Genomic DNA, 21,621 nt, shown 5'->3' on the forward strand with positions numbered 1-21,621 from the left:
GTAAGGAGCTTCCCGGAGCGAGAATAGGGACAAGCTTTAGAGCCAATGGTTCCATGACCTAGCTTTGCCCTGAGCTTTGAGGGAAGCAGGGAAGCTACACTGGAAGTAGTTAAAACAAGGCCAGTCGGAACTCGGAAGGCGAGGAGTGAATTTCTCTGGTGAGACTGCAAACTGACGGGAACTGAAGTGGATGACGAAGAGTTGGTGATTCGGAGTAAGAGACGATGATGAATTGTTCCCGAGTTCGCATTGTTGTTGTCATTCTGCCGGGCTCCACCGGTTACCTTGCTCGGCTTTCATTGCGTGCAGGGCAAGCAGAAGCAACAGAGGTACCGGGCTGCTGCATCGAGCTTATCCGCGGCGCCCAGTCTTTCTTATCCAAGCCGCAGTGTGCTTGCTTCCATTGCTGCTGCCTTGGCACTCCCAGTCTCGAAGCTCCCTCTGTTGCTCGCTGTTGATTGACAGTTGACTTCTGACTGATCGCCAACCGCCCGCATTCCGCAATCGATTCTGTTCCACTTTCACGGCATCCCGCACGACGCATCACCCACTCACAACAACCGGACCACGCCGCGCAATCATTACGTTTTGACGGCACTGCGAAAGACACGGACGACACCAACAACAACAACAACAACGACGACGGCCAGGCAGCCAGCCCAATTAACATTTCGCTTAATCGCAGCGCCCTCCAGGCCCCAAAAAAAGTTCCAAATCTAGAGCTGGCTGTGCCTCGTCCCCGCAACCACCTCCCGAGCTTACCGGTTTTTCTGATTACACCTCGACCTCCATATTGGCCATCCATTGCTCGGCCACTCTCTGAAGAAACATTTCAGCTCCGGTGCCAATACAGAGCTGCTTCCATTGAGAAACTGGAATGCAAAGGATAGCCGCCAGATGACCATGGGTTGCTAGCACCCTGCCTCTCAAGCAAGCAACCAAGCAAGCAAGCATACCTAGCATACTGTATCAGTTCATACCAATCGTCCACGCGCCCACGACCTGTCGGCAAACTTGACCAACCACGGACAATAAAAGACAAACGCAATGGCCCAACCGTCGTCCCTAAACACTAACAATCCGTTTCGGCGGAAACAAGCCGGCGCATCGACTACCTCTACTCCGATCTCGAACCTTCCCAATCCGCTAGCCTCTGACGCATTCGCCGATGCCTTCGACCCTCTTCCTACGTCCTCTTCATCTTCGCTAGACCCCACACGACCGGCACTCCCGTCTAGCGATGACTTCCGCAACTCTCTCCAGTCTCTTGGACAGTCCAATGAACCACCGCCAAAGACAAGCTTCCAGAAACCAAAGGTCGTGAAAAAGGTCCGCGTACAGTCACCACCGCCATCTCCCGAGTCAGAGGAAGAACCCAATACATATCCGCCAGCGGAGAGAGATACGACCGAAAGCAGTTCAAGTGATGAAGAAGAAGATGGAGGCGCGGATCCGTTTTCCCAGGCTGGTGAAGTCTTTCCGCCACAAGTGTCACAGCCAGAACTACCAGGCTCCGGCCGGGTGCCCCCAAACCCGTTTGGAAGGACATTGGAGGACCTAGAACACCCAAAGAATGAGTCAACACAGAGTCCCGGTGCGGTACCAGGAGCGAAGGGCTCGCTGGATGTTGATTCCTTTCGAAGGCTCCTTCTTACAGGCCAAGCGGGAGGACCGGTGCAACCACCACGAACTGATGGCGCGAGCATGACTGATGCTTCATCAACTTTGACTGCCCAAGACACGCCCCGGACATCTCACGAGATTTCGGAGCACGAAAGAGAAGAGTCACAGTCACAGCGAACACCGGTGGGCGGTCCCGTACGCCCCACGATTCATACGCCAGCTACGTCGAGGAGTAAAGCGCCGCCACCACCGCCTAGCTCAAGACACGGGAAGTTGATCAAAGTGGAGCTTAAGGGCGAGGAGAGATCAGGGACACCGGGTACTCCGAGGCCTGCCTCGTCATCCGCCCGCGCATCCCAGATTCTGGCTTCGCCGTTTTCGGAGCAGACTTCGGACGTGAACAAACCGTTGCCACCGCCACCAGTCAGGTCTCCAGGTGAGGAAGACTTGGAAAGTCCATTCGACCGCGAAGCCGCTGGTAAACTTCCAGAGGTAGACCAAGGGGCCAACGCCTACACTGCCCGACCGCCAACTCCGCCCAAGCCAACAACAGCCACACCGCCTCCGTCACAAGCATCAAGAAAGCCGCCTCCTCCACCCAGGCGATCGACCCATGGCCGTTCAGAAAGTAAGGTGTCTGCTCCTGGGTCTGTGTCGACACCCGTGGCAACACCACAGGCGTCTCGTCTAGAGGAGGAACCCACCCGCAGTTCTGTAGACTCGATTTGCTCGAGGTCGTCGAGCCTGAAGGTTACAAGTTCTACCACTCATGTGAATGCACCGGCACCGCCTCCGCCGAGAAGGTCGACACATGGGCCCAGAGCTTCAACTTCCACGGCAGGATTGGGAATGGGCATTAGTTCGCCTGCAGCCGTGTCTGCTGGAGGCGAGGGTACAGAATTCCCCGGTCTGACAACTCAACCAGTTTCCGGATCAGCGCAGAGTAGCCGGCCTAGCACCCCCGCCAATTCCCATGCCAACAACTCCGAAGCCGCCAGTATCAGCAGTTTCAGTCAGCCCGGACATGGTAGGACCTTCAGCGGAAGCGGCAGACTAGCACCTCCTCCACCTCCCCCAGCGAGAAACAAATCAGTCCGGTCAGGCACCCCTTCCACGTCGGGTGGTACTGTGCGCAGAGTAGACAGCGGGAGGAGTAAGGAACATCCAATCGGACTGGCGTCCCCGGCACCAATTGCCCCGAGTCCGAATCACGCTCCGCCACCGCCACCCAGGCCAAGACCAAGGGGAAGTAACAGGCGATCGGTCTCGGGGAGCGGGAGTGTCGATAGCGGTAATCCTGCGCTTGGTACAGGGACTGTCGAATCACCCGTGCCTGTTCATCCTCCGCCTGCTGTCCCGGCGTCCGGGCTGGGTGGTGCTGGTGCGCGGTTCCTGGAAGCATCGCTGGCATTAGGTGATGAGCCGAGAAGTATTCCAGATGGGGGGCTTGCGAGTGCGGACGTTAATTTGGACGAAGAAGACGTGATCAGAAGGGAGTCGGCAGCTAAGGATATCCTGGCCGATTTGGATGCGTTGCAGAGGGAGGTTGATGCTTTAAGGGCCGCGCAGGAGCAGGAGAGGGCTTAACTTTGGGAATGCCTCGAGGATGCAGGTATAGGCACAGACATTGGATCAAATCTTGAAAGGAAGAAGGAGAAGAGAAGACAGACAGACAGGAATGGGAAGATAGAGCCAATAATGGCACTACATTGCACTGGCCGGGGTGGACCGGAAACAGGACGGTCTTGATGCAGTTCTTGATACGGGCTTCATATACTTATACACTAAAGAGCGAGAGATTTGAAGAAGCAGAGGACGCAGGCGATGATATAGTAAGCTACACTTCACTTCACTTCACACAGGGGATAAAGGGCGGAGATTATTTTGTACATAGCAAGCATTGTGAATTTCTGGAATTTGTATGTGGGATTTGATATTTGGCATATGGAATTTGTCCTTCAATCTCCCTGAAACTGAAAGCACGGGTGTCAACAACCTGGATCACTTCATCGCAAATCCTCCCGCAACGCCCACGGTTTTCGTGTGGAGAATATGTACATGGTCTCCAGTCAGCTAAAACATCGAAAGCCCGATTAGCTCAGCTGGTTAGAGCGTCGTACTAATATCTTGTCTTTGAGATATCAAGTCCATGCGAAGGTCAACAGTTCAATCCTGTTATTGGGCATTATCTTTTTTCTTTTTTTCTCTTCTGTTTGAAGCCCCTCCCCCCCCCCCTCCTTTTTTTTTTTGTTTTTCTTACTCTTTACACAATACAGTAAGTAAGTACTTCTCTTATCTTGCTACCTAGTTCATGTGATCGAATCATACGGGGAAATAACTAAAAGAATCGAAGAAAAGAGAGAAAATAAAACCAGTACGATTAAATCCCAACTTCGAGATCCGTTTATTTTACCATCACATCTCTCATTCCACTTCTTAAACTACTGAACAGGCACAACAACCCGATCAACATCCGGCCCCCAACCTCCTCCCTCCCATCCGCTCACCACAATCGTGTTTCCACTCCCCTGCCTCAGTCCCTTAACCACCACACTACTAACCCTAACCTCACCCGCCGTGCCTTCAAACGCCACTTTCACCTTCTCCCCGCCATTAACACTAACACCCGCGTACCTAGGCCCGGTATCGCCGTTGACATACCTAATCTGCAACGTCGTCACCCCGCCTTCTCCCCCATTCATATTACTCTGAACATTCGAGATGGTGATACTCCCGTTCGTACCACCAGTGCCACTGCCACTGCCGCCGATATACCCCGCCGCCTTTCCCTCCGAACACTTTCCGCAAGAAACTTCCTTCGCTCCCCCTGCGTAACTGCCTTTTTCTCCTTCATAGCTCGTTTCAGCTGGACTAGTTTGCCATGTCCCTCCTCCTCCTGTTTGTGAAGAAGAAGCATTAGGTACCCAACTCCCCCGATTCTTCATCGTCACCTTCGTCCCGCTGATCTCCAGCGGCAACCAGATATAGCTGCTCGTCCGCAAATTTTTAGAGCGCCAACGGTCACCCATGTACATCACCTTTTTTCCGTCGTTTCCGTCGCCATAGTTCAAGACATAAGTAGTCTGTGAAGCGTACGTGTTACTTCCCTTGTCGGCGAAAATCTGCCAATCGGACCAGGGCCCCGCGAGAGAAGTGGCGGTGGCGTAGACGTTATCGTTGGGGTCCCACCCCGTCAAGTGGGAGCCGAACATGTAATACCGGTTGGAAAGCTTGAGGAGGGCGGGGGATTCGATTGCTTGTGGGAAGAGGTGCGTTGAGGTGCTGCCTGAGAGGGAGAGGTAATCGGGGGAAAGGGGGTTGATGCGGAGGCCGTTTTTACGCTGGGTGGTGGAAGCGGTTAGTGGTGGCGGTTATGGTGATGAAAAGGGGGAGGAAGAAGGTACGTACGTCCTCAGTAAGTAAGTACCCCTTCCCATCATCATCCTTAAAAAGTCCCATATCCCTCGACTCGAACCCCAACGGTCTAAACGAGTTGACGTAGTTATACTTGCCGCAGACAGTATCGCTCGTCGCCACTCCGACTTTTGCATCCCCATAATTGCTGCTATCCACATGCATCCACATCACAAACTTCTTTGTCTGGTTATTATAGATGACCTTGGGTCGTTCAATAATCCTGTTCGGCCCCAGGTCGCCTGATGAACTAGTGCGGGAGAGTAAGGCGCCTTCGTACTTCCATTGCACTAGGTCGACAGATGAATAACAGTTCACCCCGAAAAAGGAGGAGCCTTGGGATTTGTCTTCGCCGATTAGGTAGAAGGTCGAGTTGACGCGGATTACCCCGGCGCCGTGGGCGTTGAGGTGGTCGCCGTTTGACTTTTGGGGTGACAGTTAGTATGGTATGGAGTTTTACTTGGACAATTAAAGAGAAGGAAAGGGGAGAGGGAGAGCGGGATGAAAAGGTTCGGCTTACGGCCGTCCAAGTTCCTCCAGGAACGATTTGTAGCGCGGCGAGCGCTGTTGATGTAGCTAGGCCTAGGACTGAGACTAAGCTCAGAAGCCGGTGGTGATGCATTGTTTTTTTCGGTCACCTTCACCTTTCCACGTGAGAACGAGCGATCAATCTCTCACCAGCGCTGTCTTTGACGGGATACCCGTCGTTTTATGCCCCTTAAGCCCCATCTCCGTTTTGGTTACAGTCCCCGGAAGCTGTGCTCATGATCACCCAAGTTTGGCATTAAACCCAGTGTCAACGTCCCATCAAGCAACCTTGACTCCGAAGTTTCAAATTCCCCAATTCGTGGGGAATCATTTTTGCCTGTTTGTTCCGTCGTTCCCGTCGATCTGAACCCCAATACGACATGAAAAGCCGGTAGGCGAGTTGGGTTCGTTTATGCGCACCTATTAGGGTGTTTCTTGTATATTAGCGGGCTTGAATTATACCTGTCATGGGCTCCTGTACCGAGGGAGCAACGGATTCCAGATGAGGAGCGACGGTATACTCTCGCCCGACAAAACGTTGATGTTTTTGGTGTGCCTACATTAGGCGCTGGGTGAGTTAAAGCTGATGGGATCCATCCAATCTCGATATACCGATGCGATGGAGGGAAGGTTTGAACAAGGCATTTCGATCGGAAGGATCATTCGGTCAGATTGCCATCTGTCATCAGTCATTCGCCTGTCAAACACGGGCATCCGAGACTTCAGTCGTTGAATCCTTCAATCCTTTACCGAACGGTCTCTCACGGTCTCGCCCCACTCGGAGCCGGAGTTAGAGTTAGGTGCAGTCAAAACCGGCCGGCGGCCCACTCTCAACAACAATGTCAATGTCAATGTCATACTTCCATTCGTCAAGTCGCTCCTTTGCCTTTTCTTTTTATTCCCACTGACGGGGCCTAGAATGCTGCCGGGAACACGGCGTTAATTAATAACCGCCCGCGACCGCGAATGTGGAACGGAGATATCCCGCCTTTCCGCCTCTGCACATCTGCACCCTTCTCCCTCTTCCGGGACGCGAGGGGGCATTGAAGATGGTTGCAACACGGCGGCGCTCACCCTTGATGGGTAGACAGGTAGCAGTGGAAGAATTGTGGTAAGACGTAAAACCCTCCGTGTTGCGCTGGGTGTACCTACCGGACCGGTTCGGTGTGTTGTTACACTTGAATTGCACACTTTCACCGATTTGGTAGTTGATTGGTTCAAATTGGTCGGTGGCTTGGTGTTGTGGTGTAAGTTAGAGTGAGGGTTAGGGTAGTGTATGGTGTTTACATCATGATGCTTCTTCCGTGACCGTCATATGCCCGTGATGGGAATAACCGTGCTCCCGTACCAATCCCGTGTTCTGTGCAGTGCGCAGAGCATGCGCAGAGCATGCGTGTGCGTATTGCGTATTACTTGGGATGAGGTCAAGATGGGGAAACTGGATGTTTCACTTTGGACCGAAGCGGAAATTGAAGAAAGTGAAAAGGTCGATTTCCTGGTAAAAGATGGAGATGATGTTGGTTCATTGTCAAAGGGAAGTTTGAGTGCCAGCAACGGTTTAAGACCGACATCGCAGCAGACACTTGACAGGCATCACATCCCTTGCGGTACAAGTGGACAGTAAGCCCAACCAGAACGCTTCCCGTCACCGGCTGAGACATGTCTCGGTGTTTTCTCAATGTCGATACCTAACGATTGACGTGGGATTTTAACAGTCCTTGCGTCAATTGCATCATCTTCGTGTCTTGTAGTTCTATCGCCGTGCGCATGTTGTTGTTTTTTGTTCGTATAAAACCGAATCGTATCTGGTCTCTTAACGAGGTCAATTCTATTCCATAACCATCCCTTCCATGTCCAGTAACCATCAGGGGTTTTACAAAATTCATCCTTCCCGTCGGTTGAAAAAGCAAATGGAAGGATTGACGGAACGGGATGGATGCGTGCAATTGCCGATTCCAGTATCCGGGATTGAATGGTCAGGTCTGCTGGCACACAGCTTGTGAGGACGCCCATTCGTTTATTCGTTGCGCGCACCCTTTGGGAACTGGGCTTTGTCGTTCGGGCTGTTGTGCGACAAGCCACTGCATCATTGCACAGGTATTGCTGTATTTTGGCTTGGAGGCTTGGAGAAGAGAGAGAAACCGAGCGTTTAGTAATCGTAACGGGTAGAGAAGTGTATGTTGCCGAGGTCGGTGTCGGTTGGTATTACACCGGGAGTTTAGTGTCTTTCGGGGAGTCGAACCAACATGCAAAACGAATAGACTGGTCATTTCTCATACTATACTCGGGAGAGTCCTTTGAGTTATTTGTTGGTTGTAGAGATGTTCTTCCACTCTTATCAACCTCGAATTCCTTTGTCATGCAGTGAATCCGTCTGCATTCAGAATTACATACAGACACTGTAAAGTTGCCGAAGTGTCGGCCGAGGACAATTCAGAAGGAATCGCCAATCACCATCTTGGCGTCCACAATGGTGAAATCCACTTTTCTCAGTTTAGCGTTGGGTCCAGGGTTGCCTTGGCCCCGGCCTATCTCCATTCATGATTGGGCAGTTGGGCTCCATCGCCCATGTGTTCGTCTTTCTGGGACCCACCGAGCCCATGATGCAAGAATCCACACCTCCGTGTTCTCCATCTCTTTTCCGCTCTCCACTCCCGCTTTTCTGTTTCCATGTGCAGTGGATTGGATGTCCCTTGTTGTTGGATCTGGATCTGAGTGTGAGAAAGAGGAGACGACACTCATCATTCTCATCAGCCTCGGACCCGATATTGTGATTACAGACACGCCGCCAAAAAGAAGGGAAAACAGACCCGGAGTGTTTGTGTCCAGTCTGCAAAGAGCATGTCCTAGGAGCAATAACCTTTACCTATGCCTTCACGCCTTTCAGTATATTAGGGACAGTCCAATAACATGTCATGTCACAGGGCGCGGCGATAACACAACAGTGTAAAATGACCAAAACAGCAATCCAAGCCAAGACCGCCGCCGCCAAAGACTTCTTTTCTTCGACTCTTCCCGAGTAGGAAAGGTGTGAATGACACCCTTGATTGCCGCAAACGGCTGGCCGAGGCTCCCCCCCCTCCCCGGCTGCCCGTCCCCGTTGCTCATCCCCGTTCCCCCCCCCCCCCCCCCCCCCCCCCCCCCCCCCCCCCTTACCAAACCCCGTTTCTCAATTCGTTCCTTCTGCCGTGATACCTTCCTTCCTTCGCTCGTTCGCCCTCACCAGTCACCACACAATGTCGTATGCACGGATAGTCCTGCAGTACGTAACTTGTGTTGTTGACTGCATATGTTCCTGTTCCGTTGGCCGATGTTCACGATGAATGACGGGGTCCCTTGCAAGTTCATAGGGAAAAGAAGTAGACTAAAAACTCTAGCTACATTCATGATGCGAGCCATGTCGCTTTTCATCCATCATCGTTGGTTCAATTCATTTTTGTTCTTATCTACCGTAGGCACTTGCCCGCCTCTTAGGTCCCCCTCCTCCCCCCCAACAGCAAAAGAAAAAAGTTTCTTTGGTCTGTTTTCCTCTCCTTTTCCCTAAAACCTGCACTACAGAACATGAGATCATAGTCAGACCCTCGTTGTCCTTCCCAACCAACCTCGAACTCACCCACAGGTTCAAGACACCGGTCCAAGGTGGACCAACAACTGGGCCTCGACCATGACCATCACAACCACGGGAGACATCACGGCCAAGATGCTCGACTCCGAGACACAACATAATGTGCCTCAACAACACCCAAAACCACCACCACCTCCACAACCGCCACAAGACCCTCCAGCATCAAATTACCCCCTCTCCTCCACAGATGACGTCTCCTCAAGCTCCCTCTCCAAACCACCAGTTAACGAACCCTCTCGACAACATGGCCGTCGCCACTCCTCCTCCTCCTCCTCCCTATCCCACAACGCCTCCGGCTCAGCAAGCAGCACCTCCCTATCCACAGGTCACATCTCAGCCCTGCACCACCACCAAGACGAAATAGTCTCCATCGAAAACGCCACGCGCCTATCGACAGTACAAACCCGCACATCCACCTTCTCCTCGGCCTCCCACCCCCCAGACTACGAAGTCGTCTTCGGCCCTGACGACCCTGAAAACCCCAAGAACTGGCCTTTGTGGTACCGCTGCTGGACCATCTTTGCGTGCTCGTACAGCACGTGGGTGGTTGTGCTTTACAGCTCATCGTACACGGCCATTGTCCCGGGGCTGATGAAGGAGTATCATGTTACTAACCAGCCGGTGGCCACGCTGGGGCTGACGACGTACCTGTTTGGTCTGGCGTTTGGGTGTCTTGCGCTGGCACCGCTGAGCGAGCTCTATGGACGCAGGCCGATTTATTTGGTTAGTTTGGGGGTGTTTGCGCTGCTGATTTTGCCGTGCGCGATGCCGAGTAGTTTGGCGGAGATTATTATTGTGAGGTTCTTTGGGTATGTTTTTTTCTCTTTCTCTCTTTCTTTCTTTGTTCCCGGGTGTGTTACGTTGTCGAATGATGAGGAGACTGTGAGTGAGAAAGTGGATGAGCAAGTAAGATGCTGACTTAAACCCAAAAAACAGCGCCCTTTTCGGAGCAGTAATGGTCTCCAACTCTCCCGCCACGGTGGTCGATATCGCCCACCCGGACTACCTCGCGCTGTGCATGGCCGTCACTTCCATCGCGCCCCTCAACGGTCCCGTCACCGGTCCTTTAATCGGGGGATTCGCCTACCAATACCTCGGTTTCCGATGGGCCAACTGGATCGTCCTGATCCTTTCGGGCGCAGCAGTGATCTTCATGGCCACCATCCGCGAGACCTACGCGCCCGCCATCTTACGCGCCAAAGCCGCCCGCCTGCGCAAAGAGTCCGGCGACGATCGGTACTGGTCGCGCTTCGACCAGAAAGTGTCCACCATCCAGCTCCTCAAAACGAACCTCTCCCGTCCCTTCATCCTAGCAGCCACGGAACCGATCCTCTGGTTCTTCAACACGTGGATCTCCCTCGTCTACGCCATTTTATATCTCTGCTTCGTCGCCTACCCCATAGTCTTCAAAGAACACCGCGGGTGGTCTACGGGGCAAGTCGGCCTGGCCTTTTTGGGGATGGGGTGCGGCACCGTCGCCTCCATTGTTTTGGAGCCCTTCTGGCGGAGCATCATTAACAAGCGCCACTCCAAGTACGACCCCGAAACTGGCCGTCCTGCCCCCGAAGCACAAGCGTACGTGATGACCATCGGCGCCATCCTCACAGCCTTCGGCCAGCTAGCGTTCAGCTGGACTTGTCTTCCCATAAAAATTCACTGGATAGTGCCCATCATTTTCGGTGTTCCCTTTGGCATGGGCAATACCATTTCTTTTATCTACGGGTCAAACTATCTAGCGGGCGCGTACGGGTTGTACGCAGCTTCTGCTTTGGCGGCTAATTCGTTTTTGCGATCCGTGGCGGGCGGGGTTTTGCCATTGGCGGGACCGAGCATGTATCGCAACTTGACGCCGCAGATTGCTGGCACAATTCTCGGTGTGCTGGAGGTGTTGTTGATTCCCATTCCCATTGTCTTTTATAAATATGGGGAGAGGATTAGAGGGCGGAGTAAGGTTATTAGGACTATGAGAGAGGAACAGGCTAGGGAGGATAAGAGACGGCTGAGGCAGGGGGAGAGGGTTAGGAGGAGGTGTGCTGGGGAGAAGGATGAGGAGGAAGGTGTGGAGGGTGGGGTGATAGGGATGGAGACGGAAAGAGCGACGGCGACGGGTGAGGGGGAGGTTAGTGGTGAAGGAGTGGTTGTGCCTTCCTCTTTGGGGACTTCGGGGACGTTGGGGCAGGAGAAGACGGTGAAGAGCGGGAAGGGTGATGATGCTGTTTGATGATTTATGTTTGAAGGATGTTATGGAAAGAGCGGAGTATTAACTTGGGTAAAAACTTAATGATTGATGAGCGAGTTGAAATGAAAAGCGATTAACTTGCACATATGATGATGGAACCGTGATGTAATTGTGCCCATGTCCGATACCACTAGTTTTCTTTTAGTCCGATTTCCTATTTCATTCGGTCTTAGCTACCTTAGGTATTATCCCATCGATGATAAATTTAAGCCAGGTCCGATGAAAGAAAGGTAGGTAAGGCGACACGAGATGGGATGATGAGTACCTTTCACAACTCCTTACTTGTTCAACACACTTCAGTTACACTACCAAAGTCCATATCAGCTAACCTTCAAATTATGAACTGTAGCGGTCTGTGTTTTGTAAGAAGAATAAGGTTGCATGCTATAGGTTGAGATATTATATTTGTATGGATGAAAATAGAAAGACACAAGGTTAATCAAGCACCTTGGCTAACGGCATCTAGCTTCCTTTGTCGGCGATCAATGAGCAAGTGGAAACGAAGACTTTTCCGAATGATCACGGAGTATGGTAGATAGGTGTCTAGTTCTAGCACCGACAACTGGTACCGCATTCCAAAGTCTTGTTAACACTGGGGTGTGATAGTTACGGTTACTTATATCATCGAAGCTCGATCGTATCGTATCATGCGTCGTTTTGAAACAAGAATTTACCTAACTGCTGCATGTTCAAGGTTTGGTGATGTTGAGGGAGAACTTGGTCCACATCGAGCTTCATAAGCCATGTACAACCCAGGAAAGCGATCGATTTGCCGGACAACTTGAATGTATATAGAATTGCAATTCGACTCCAGAGGGTATGAAACCAACCGTACCAGCCAGAAAATCAGTGATCCGCGCCATCCATCCATCCATCCATCCATCCTGTCCTGTCCTGTCCTGTCCTGTCCGGTGCCTGGCCAGCCAGTCAGTGCCTAAATATCCCATTCCACTCCCAATCAGAGAAGCCCAAAGAAATGAGACGACCCTTTCCTTCCAAGCCTGTCTGTCAGTCATCCAAGTTTCCATCCTTTCTTTTACTTTGCTTTTTTTCCTTTCTTTTTCTCCCACCAACTTCTCCCAACCCCCTATCAGCGATCACAACCCCCTCCACTTCTCCTTCCACCCGCCCTTCTCAAACAACCACATCGCCTCAATTGCATAAGCCCTCACACTAACACTACCCACCCCCTCCTCCACGCCCGCCGCCTCCCCAATAGTCTCCAACACCCTTCCCTCCTGGAAACACCTCCACAGCCCAAACGCCAAATCATCCTCATCGCCACCCCTCCCTCCCGCGCCCGTGCCCCACTCCCCTTTGCCCAAACGGAACAACATCCTTCCCAACGTCCTAAACGCGATACACCTCTGACTGTTTACACTACTCCTCGCCAATCGCGCCAGCTCAGGAATGGTATACCCGGCAGCCTCGGGGGCTTCGCCGTGGTGATGCAATCCCTTTGAGACGGGGATCTGGCGAGACAAACGGGGCGGGATGAGGCGGCCTTTGAAGTCGAAGCGTAGGGCTGAGACGGGGAGCGAGGATTGGCCGGGGTAGTAAGGGGATTCTTGGTCGGCGGGCGAGTCTTCGGTGGGGATGGGGGCCATCCAGGCGAGTTTTGAAGGGTCGGCGGGTAAAGAGGGGAAGAATTTTTGGTGCAGCGTGGCGAGGAAGTCAGGGTCTGAAGGGTCGAGGTCGGGAGGGGCGGGGGCGGCGGGGAAGTGAACGCCTTTATGGTCTTCATCCTCAGTGCCGTGGTTGTGGGATGGGTCGGTGCAGGGCGTGGTGGGAGTTTGTGGTTCGGAAGATCCTGCGGTCGGGGAGGTGGGTGTGGCGAGGTCTTCCTCCGAGAAGCAGGTCTTTTGAGGGTAAGGTGTGGGAGGCTGTTTGGTTCGGATGGGGAAGCTGCCGCGGGGAGGTTGATCGGGGGCGAGGTCTTCGTTGAAGGTGACGGTCTTTTTGGGTTTCGTTGGTTGTTCGGTCTCTTCTTGTTCGTCTTCTACGTATGCGCTTTTCGAGGTGGAAGTCTGGATCGAGGGTGGCTTCTTGTGATGGATGGTGGGAGCACTATCGTTTTCCTTCTTTTCGGTCGGCTCTTCGGTGGGTTTCTCGATCGGTTTCTCGGGAATGTCCCAGACTTTGGGGTCGTTGTTGTTGGAGCCGTCCTCGACATTGGCTCGTCGGAGAAGCATCTGGATAAGTCTAGGGTCGAGGCCGTTGAACAACTCGCGTTGGGCTTCGGCAATCTCTTCTGGCGACATGGAGCTCAGTAGCTTGTCGTTCTCTTGGGCAATCCTTTGCTTCTCGGACTTGACAGGGTCTACATCCTTTTCGAGCTTTGCGCCACTGGTGAACTTGATGGATGGTGAAGGTGTTGATGAAGACGATGGGTCTGCTTGTTGTTGTCGCTGCTTCTTGAAGGCGGAGACTCGTTTCTTGGGAGCGGGGAAGCCTCCAGAGGAAGCGGGCGGAGGAGTTGGGAACGAGGGAGGTTTCACCTCGCCAATCTTTCGTTCCTTGACATCGTGGATTTCGAGAGTGCCGTCCATCGTGTCGAGTTGCTGTCGTGGTCGCGTTGCGGTGGCTCGGAGGTTTGTTGGTGTCGGCGTTGTCAACCAGTGATGACGCGCACAAACCAAAGAAAAGCTAGTCGGGTCGTTTGTTGGTCGGTAATGGTGATGGCGATAATGGGGGATAATGTATGCGGCACTCGAAAGAGAAGTGGATTCTTTGATGCAGAACACCCGACGGTCATCCGGCATAAGGTTCAAAGAAATCAAAGGAGGGGCTTGCCTGCCGAAGGAAAAAGAATTGTCAGCGGCGGATCCCGGCCTAAAGCCACACCAAGCACTGCATTAGCGTCGATCCAAGACACGGGGGATACACAGTATTTACGCTAGCATTTACAGTGCATTACCGTGCGCGGCTTGGGGCTCCATTTGGGCCCATTTTCGTCGTCTGTTTCGCGTTTCGTATTCCAAAATATCAAATGCACATTTGCCCGCTGGTCCGGTGGTCTCTACCAAATGGCTATTCGGCACGTTTGAGAGAAAGACTTCAGTTTCGGCCGGTGACGATCAGCATGAAGAAGAGCTTGTTTCCAACATTCTTCTCGACTATGCCAAGTGAGCTCATCCCATATCTTCTTTGTCAGTCAGTCACTTGACGGCATCTTGGCGACGCCGTGCTTTGTGTCCGCCGGGCTGGTGGTTGCGTTACTGAGGGTGGCGCTGCTGCTGAGCATGTCTGAGATCTTGTCATTCGATGTCGCCCCAAGATAATGCGGCCATATAAACACACCAGCTGCAGTACGCACGCACGAGAAGCATATTTCGGATTCGCAATTTTGTTTTGGTACCACCTCCTCAGTAAGCTGCATTGTGAGTTTAAACCTTCCAACAAGCCTAACCGCAGCCGCGAATCTCGTTCCCTTTTTCTCAGTTCGTGTGGCTTGCCGCATTGACGAGTGTGACGTGCCGGCAACTGAAGTTTAGAGTGCCTGTGGCAGAGTTTCGTCGCGGTTATTGTGTCGCTAACGAGTGGGTCACACAAGCGCGGCTCCAAATGTCGCGCAGCATCCATCCCGAACTAATCTGGAACAAGGTGTATCGGTACGTACCTGTACGGGTGCTTGTACCTGCCCGGCCTGAGTCTGACAAGGGGTCTGGGAGTTTTGAAGGTGGCCCGTGTCCCTTCCGCCTCTCATCGGATTTTGTCTCACGCTAGAACGAGGTACCTCGTCTGGTTCGTACTGTGTTGTTCCTCTTTGAGTCTCGGCTTCAGTCCATCTCTCACCTCAACAACTTCACACCGGCTGTTTACAACACGCTGTCTTTGCGGTGTACTCAGTACGTCAATAAACGGAAAACAAATGATGTCCATCCAATACCGGTCCTCAAGTTGCCTTCAACATCTCCCTACCTCAGCATGCTTCAACGGTTTAGTCAGCTGTGCAGCGGTACGGTATGTGTCAGGTGGAGTCATGCATCTTCAACTCTCACCCCAAACCGGTCGGGTCACTCAAAAGTCACTTTTCCCCAAGAACCCCAAAAAGAGAGCCCTGTGGCATGGACTGTGGAGTGTAACCTTGTTTCTCCATCAGCCGTTTCTGTTATTCTCATTGGTCAGAAATACAACATTTACCTTGGCGTTTTCCCTATGCCTCTATCGCTCGCACTCGCTCTTGTATTTTCTCTCGGGTGAGTGGTAAAGCACGCCCAGGTCCGCACATGGATGTCTGCTAACTGCTTGGCATATGTAAGCACTCTGCACTTGGGAGTCTGTGTGCCTCTTCCATTTCCTCAACCCCCCAAATGTTTTTTGGTCCAGTTCTTCTGGCCTGTCTGGTCTGAGGCCTGGCCAGAGCCGGAGCAGGGTGCCTCTTCCAATGTTTCTGATTCGCCTTGGCTTGCCCTGATAGCCCAAAGTGAGTCTATCCAGGCCACTGCGTTTGGTATTGTCGGGGCCCCGGTTTTCCCTTTTGTCTTGACTTGTTGTTCCTAGCCATGCCCATTATTTGCATGTTAATTGGGGACCGACCATGGCCATTGCATTACCTGCCTGGCCAGCTGCTGCCCGGCGCTGCAAAATAATTAATCGTTCCCATTCAGTCCGTCCATTCAACACGTAGCCATCCATCGATCCATCTCCATTCCCCCCATTCCCAATCCCGCTCGGTGTTTTCTATTTCCCCCCTTCCTCGCACGACCTTCCCACCTCCGCCAATTCTCTCCCTTTCTCTTCTCTCTTTCTCACCAAAACACCCACCGACTTTTGCACCGCAATTGACAAAATCCATCATAACCAACCTCTTTTGTCGGGTTACGCATTTCAAAAGTCGATTTTTCATTTTCGCAAATCCCGCCGCATCGCACCATACCGCGCGATTGCCCTTTTCCCCATCCGCCCGGTCATATTTGGGCATTTTTCACTGCCTTGTCGTCAGGTTCCGGCAGGTGGTGCAGCATCTGTTGCAAGTTGAGGATATTCCCAACCAGCAAATCCCCACTTTTCGAAGCACAGGCCGACGAGTTGCTACGAAGCAGGTCACGTTACCACGGCTTGGAGCTAGCAGTTCAGCCAAGTGCATCAGTGCATCCCGCCCCAAAGGGAAACCCCAAAGAGGAACACCCTTGGCGGGTTTATGATTGGCTGTTCCCGGCAGGCCCACTGCGCGAACCGATTGGCGGCTGTCAACTAATAATACACCACCCACACCTCCCGGAGCCGTCACCACATCACAGGGCCAGGCAAGCCAGGGCACATTGAGGAACCCACCTGTTCCTTAAACACCCACCCACCGAACCCCGAAGCCAGGCCGGCCCAGATCCCAGCCCGCCAGCTCACGGCAGCAAGGCACCACCAGTTACATATCATTATCAGCACTTAGCATCTGTACCACACCACCAGCATTCGATTAGACACAGTTCCGACTCCAAGAGACTCGACGCGACACGAAAGACACACTGAGGACCGCGTACCCGGTATACCTAGTCGACCATCAGAGGAGGTATACCTGTTCCCGTCGGTACAGCCACGGCCACGGCATACAACCCGCACCCAACTATCCGGTACCTCTTCACTGTACCGCCGATATGGACGAGATAGTTGTTGATCCCGGTTCTAGCGCCGCCCAGTTCAGTATCATGCAGTCGCAACAACCACCCCAGCACGGCCCCGAGGTCCGCCTGACCGCCGCCGGTGTGCCCCGCAAGAAGCCCGGTCGCAAGCCGAAACCCAAAGATCCCGCCGACGAGAACTCGACCGCTACCGAACAACAGCCTAAGCAGCGCCGTCCGCGCAAGCCCAGAGACCCCAATGCCCCTCCCATCCAGAGAAAGAGGAAAGCGGCCGCGACCGACGCCCCCGATGCCGCCGATATTGCCGACCACGACACCTCGATGGAGATTGACACCTCGTTGGCTTCTGCCAATCGTTTTAGTCTCGGCGGCCCCAGCAGGTTAGAAGCGCCCATCAATTCCCTCGATCAACGGGCGCAAAAGATACCCAAACGCGAACCGTCCCATGCCGTGTCCATGAGCCAGCTGCTCAACGAAGTTGACCCACCGCCGAAGCCCCAGCCTGCCGCTGCCAAACAAGTCTATGATCCCGTAAGAAGCAGTTACGACCCGGTCCGCGAAACCATGATGTCCAGAGACGTTTTCGGCACCGGCTCTATTATGGGCTCGCCCCGCGCACCTACCTCACAGCCTGTTATTAACCGCGCCAGCGCCTCGCCATCGATTGCGAGCTTGGTCGATCCTCCTGCTCCCCCCAACATCGCTTCGCCTGTTCCGTCACACCAAACGCCTTACAGCACTGCTGCCCCTACAAGATCACGACTCCAAGAGTCAACATCTGCTACTCCTTCGTCATCCAACCCTGCGCGCCCCACGCTACAGCAAATCACAAAGCCGCAAATCATCGAAGTCAGGCGTGCCCCTCCGCCGCCTCCCGCACCAGCGGCCTCCCACAGAAAGCCATCACCTCCCAAAAACTCGTTCACTAGTATGTCCACAGTTCCGCCGACATCATCGGCAGCAGCTGCTACCAACGCAGTAACAGCGGCCCCTTCAACAACAGCTCCGCCCACCAACAACAAGAAGCTCACAGCTCTTGTGCAACAAGAACGCGAAAGCACAAATTCCCGCGGAAACAAGACTGGTAGCAACCATTCTTCAGAAGCGGTTAAACGCGACGGAGGCAGCAACAGCCTAAAAGATGCTCTCCTTCCCCCTTTACCCTCTGTCGGTGGTCACGGCACAGAGCGCTCCATCCTCGACTTTGGCAAAGCCAACCCCGGTCAAGAAATCGAAGCACCATCTATCAAGATCCACGTCCCTTTGAACGGCGAAACGAACAAATACGTCAACTTCATGCGCATGGCCGAGGAGCAATACGGTTGGGACGCTTTACACCCTCGACAAGCAGCCAACCGGGAGCGCAAAGCTCGCATCGCAGCCGCTACTGCCGCGCTCGAGAAGTCAGTTGGCGCCAGCGGGCGGGAGTCAGGAGAGGAAATGGACGAGGACATCCAATCGGACGCGGAGAACAGTAACATTGAGATGGGCGGCATGGGTGTTTCTCATGCTCTTACTAATGGCGCAGCTGCCTCCGGCCCAGAGGCACCAGCAAAGCCGGCGAGGAAAAAGAGAAATTTCAAGGAGGACGAATATGATATCGATGATGACTTTGTCGACGACTCGGAGATGCTCTGGGAGGCGCAAGCGGCTGCTTCCAGGGATGGATTCTTTGTTTACTCTGGTCCGCTGATCCCCGAGGTACCCAAACCGGAGGTCGTACCCCCTGCTCGTCGCGGACGCGGTGGAGGAAGGGGCAGCAGAGGTGGCCGCGGCGGGACAACACGCGGTGGTGCTGCTAGCGCGGCACATGGGGCGGATGGTACAGCAACGGAGAAACCCAGTGGACGCGGACGAGGCGGTGGACCGGGGAGTAGAGGTGGTCGGGGCGGCGGTGATGGGACGAGGAAGCCGCGGATTACGAAACTGGAGAAGGAGCAGAGAGATAAGGAGAAGGCGGAGAGGGAGAAGGAAATGAAGGAGAGGGAACGGTTGGCAATTATTACAGCGGCGGCGAAGGCCAACGTGGCAGCGGGTGGAGGAGGAGGACCGTATATGTTGGGATTGAGTCCGCCTCCTGCTGCGGCGGGAGGACCCACGGCGATGATGATTGATTAGGCATCACGTCCAGAAAGTGGAAGACCTCAACAAATCGATCCTCTCGAGTGGGCGCGGACTGTGAATGATGTACGTGTGCGTCAGGAGATCGTAAAGGAGATGGAAGAGAAGAAGTAAAGTGGAAAGTGGAAAGTGGGAAAGACGTCGTCGTGTGTTTTTCATGTTATCGTTATCGTCGTTGTTTTCGGGCGTTCTATACATAACTCTCACACAGCACACACACATAATGGTTATGAATGGATGGATGGATGGGTCATGGTACTACGGATGGGAGACGGGAGAGACACCGAATGGTTGGCGGTTGGTTTGTGGTGCTGCTTTCGTTCCGTTAACTAGCATTGCCCTGGAAGAAGGAAAGGAAAGGTGGCAGGTATCATTATGAGGAGTCTCTATCACTATCGGTATCAAGTGTATCAAGTGTCACGTATTATCGTTATTTACTGCTAGATGAGAGGAGCGCGGTGGTTTACCGACCGACCGACCGACACCCATGTACAAAGAGAAATACGTTTGCATGTAATTTTGTATCTTGATGTATTGATGGCGGCCAAACTTGCATTAAATGGAATGGAACGGACATGTCTCATGGGTTGATGCGATGATGACGGGATGGGTGGGCAGTAGCCAGTTGGAGAGAAGAAAGGGGAACGGAACGATTGAGTACCCGTTCAATGTCTGTACGTAGGTACGTAGGTACGTAGGTAGGTAAACACCCTCTGTAGCAACGGGTAATCAATATAGCACTTGAATTGTAGTCTAGTGAGCAAGACTCGACTTGACTTCCCTTCAATAACTGACTGAATTCTCGCAGTAATCCGGGCAGGCATGCGATCTCGGGAATGTCAAGCTTCCATAGGTCATCGTGGCTAGGTACCTGCATTCCGTCTCCTGGTTGAGTGAACGAGCTTAATGACTTTTGATGACCTTTGATGATGATGCTTACTGCAATCTATTTATCATAGGCGTGACGAGAGTGTTACATACGGTATCTGAAGGCGGCCAGCCAGCAAGTTTGGCAACTGAGCGACAGATTCACAAACAATACCCAAGTCTACAGAGCAGATAGATGAGTTGCAGGCAATCAATCTGATTCAGTTTACCAAAGACAACAAACAGAAAATCCAATTTCCATTCACCAAAAACAACAGAAAAGCCAATTTCCATTTGCAGCATACCATAAGCCATAACTCCTACACGAAGCTCTGATACGGATACAGAAACCCTCCAGACAACATAAAATCATAAATCTAATGAATCCATCCATATTTACAGAACTTACCAGCCTCCTCACCCACTCCTCCCTCTCTATACATGCATAAGCTCCCCATCCGGCCAAAACAATCTATGCCCTCGCCAAAGCACCGAACTGCACTAGAGCTAGGTACCACACCAGCTAGGCAGCTAGGCTAAGCCTCAATACTAGCAATAGTCAACTCCGCAGTCCGTTCCATAGCCTCTCTTTGCCGTTCCATCGCCTCCCTCCGCTCTTTCTCCTCCCTCTCCCGTCGTTCCCTCTCCCTCCGTTCCTTTTCTTCCTTCTGATGTTTGCCCCTCTGGATATAATCGTGGTTCTCAATAGTTACGCTCTTGGTCATGTGGTTGACCTTGTAGACGCCGACGAGACGGGCCGCGAGCTCAAACATGTTGTTACGCAGGGAGATGACGATGAACTGAGCGTTTTTGGTGCGTTCTTTGATGTAGGAGGCTACAATTGAGACCTTTTTTTGTTCTCTCGTTAGTGAGTGTTGAGGGGATAGAAGGGCAAGGGGCAGCAGATACTCACATTCCTGAAATCCAGCGCCGCATCAATCTCATCCATCACGTAAAGCGGCGTCGGCTTATAATGATGCAGCGCAAACACCAGCGCCAGACTACTCAGCGTCTTCTCGCCACCCGACAAGTTACTGATATTCTTCCAGCTCTTCTTGGGCGGCATCACTGAGAACAAAATGCCCTCGGAAAACGGATCAAGCGAATCCACCAGTTCTAATTCCGCGTTTCCGCCCATGGTGATCATCTGGTACATTTCCTTCAGCCTCAGGGAGATGGTAGAGAATCCTTCCATGAACCCCTCCAGTCGCAAACGACGGAGTTCGTCGAGGCGTTTCTTGGCTGCGTCGCGCTGGGAGACGGCTGAGGCCAAGTCGGAAGAGCGCGCGAGATGTTCTTCTACGCGCCGACGGTACTCGGAAAGGACGGAGAGGTCGATGTTCACGTTAGAGATCTTCTCTTCCAGAGCGGCGATTTCTCCCTTGAGTTTCTCTTTGGACATGTCGGCTAGCTCGTCGCGGGTGTAGCGCGGGAGTTCGAGGGGGTTGCGGGGTTTGCGGGGGGTTTTGCCGGTTTGTACGCGGCGCTTCTTTTGTTTCTTGGGGGTTTTGACCTTCTTGCGCTGGCGGGGCTCGTCGTCTCCGTCTTCGTCGAGGGACATGGCGTCTTCTTCCTCTTCCTCTTCTTCGTTTTCGTCGTCTTCATCGTCTTCCTCTTCGGCCTCA

General features: G+C 53.0%; 5 protein-coding genes and 1 non-coding gene across 6 annotated transcripts; 4 read left to right on the forward strand and 2 right to left on the reverse strand.

The window, feature by feature from the left end:
* Positions 1-1,047: 1,047 nt before the first annotated feature.
* On the forward strand, positions 1,048-3,706 carry SMAC4_05927 (uncharacterized protein; the record flags this gene model as incomplete). Its single annotated transcript, XM_003345722.3, has 1 exon — positions 1,048-3,706. The coding sequence occupies one exon, from the start codon at positions 1,048-1,050 to the stop codon at positions 3,208-3,210; it is 2,163 nt and encodes a 720-aa protein (XP_003345770.2). The 3' UTR covers positions 3,211-3,706.
* A 4-nt stretch (positions 3,707-3,710) lies between these two features.
* SMAC4_13916 lies at positions 3,711-3,808 on the forward strand. Its single transcript has 2 exons — positions 3,711-3,748; positions 3,773-3,808. It is a non-coding gene; the product is annotated as a tRNA-Ile (tRNA).
* Positions 3,809-3,855: 47 nt separating this feature from the next.
* On the reverse strand, positions 3,856-5,844 carry SMAC4_05928 (uncharacterized protein). The gene is made up of 3 exons (XM_003345723.2): positions 5,558-5,844; positions 5,032-5,460; positions 3,856-4,964 (listed from the first exon to the last, which is right to left on the reverse strand). The coding sequence occupies exons 1-3, from the start codon at positions 5,657-5,659 to the stop codon at positions 4,065-4,067; spliced, it is 1,431 nt and encodes a 476-aa protein (XP_003345771.1). The 5' UTR covers positions 5,660-5,844; the 3' UTR covers positions 3,856-4,064.
* A 2,873-nt stretch (positions 5,845-8,717) lies between these two features.
* SMAC4_05929 (uncharacterized protein) lies at positions 8,718-11,532 on the forward strand. The gene is made up of 2 exons (XM_003345724.2): positions 8,718-9,999; positions 10,127-11,532. The coding sequence occupies exons 1-2, from the start codon at positions 9,230-9,232 to the stop codon at positions 11,409-11,411; spliced, it is 2,055 nt and encodes a 684-aa protein (XP_003345772.1). The 5' UTR covers positions 8,718-9,229; the 3' UTR covers positions 11,412-11,532.
* A 963-nt stretch (positions 11,533-12,495) lies between these two features.
* On the reverse strand, positions 12,496-14,496 carry SMAC4_05930 (uncharacterized protein). The gene has a single exon (XM_003345725.2). The coding sequence runs from the start codon at positions 14,189-14,191 to the stop codon at positions 12,527-12,529; it is 1,665 nt and encodes a 554-aa protein (XP_003345773.2). The 5' UTR covers positions 14,192-14,496; the 3' UTR covers positions 12,496-12,526.
* Positions 14,497-16,184: 1,688 nt separating this feature from the next.
* SMAC4_05931 (uncharacterized protein) lies at positions 16,185-19,732 on the forward strand. The gene has a single exon (XM_003345726.2). It carries the CDS (start codon positions 17,024-17,026, stop codon positions 19,124-19,126), a length of 2,103 nt encoding a protein of 700 aa, XP_003345774.1. The 5' UTR covers positions 16,185-17,023; the 3' UTR covers positions 19,127-19,732.
* The last annotated feature ends 1,889 nt before the right edge of the window (positions 19,733-21,621 follow it).

The sequence above is a fragment of the Sordaria macrospora genome, chromosome 6 (genome assembly GCF_033870435.1).
Source record: "Sordaria macrospora chromosome 6, complete sequence".
Classification (NCBI taxonomy): Eukaryota; Fungi; Ascomycota; class Sordariomycetes; order Sordariales; family Sordariaceae; genus Sordaria; species Sordaria macrospora.

What these genes read in the sequence shown, in the direction of transcription:
- SMAC4_05929 (XM_003345724.2), top strand. Translation starts at nt 9,230, where the DNA reads ATGACCATCACAACCACGGGAGACATCACGGCCAAGATGCTCGACTCC. An exon ending in ATTATTGTGAGGTTCTTTGG is followed by an intron (nt 10,000 to 10,126) that starts GTATGTTTTTTT and finishes CCCAAAAAACAG; the next exon opens with CGCCCTTTTCGGAGCAGTAA.
- SMAC4_05930 (XM_003345725.2), bottom strand. Translation starts at nt 14,191, where the DNA reads ATGCCGGATGACCGTCGGGTGTTCTGCATCAAAGAATCCACTTCTCTT.
- SMAC4_05931 (XM_003345726.2), top strand. Translation starts at nt 17,024, where the DNA reads ATGGACGAGATAGTTGTTGATCCCGGTTCTAGCGCCGCCCAGTTCAGT.
- SMAC4_05928 (XM_003345723.2), bottom strand. Translation starts at nt 5,659, where the DNA reads ATGCATCACCACCGGCTTCTGAGCTTAGTCTCAGTCCTAGGCCTAGCT. An exon ending in CTGGAGGAACTTGGACGGCC is followed by an intron (nt 5,461 to 5,557) that starts GTAAGCCGAACC and finishes TCACCCCAAAAG; the next exon opens with TCAAACGGCGACCACCTCAA. An exon ending in GGTACTTACTTACTGAGGAC is followed by an intron (nt 4,965 to 5,031) that starts GTACGTACCTTC and finishes TCCACCACCCAG; the next exon opens with CGTAAAAACGGCCTCCGCAT.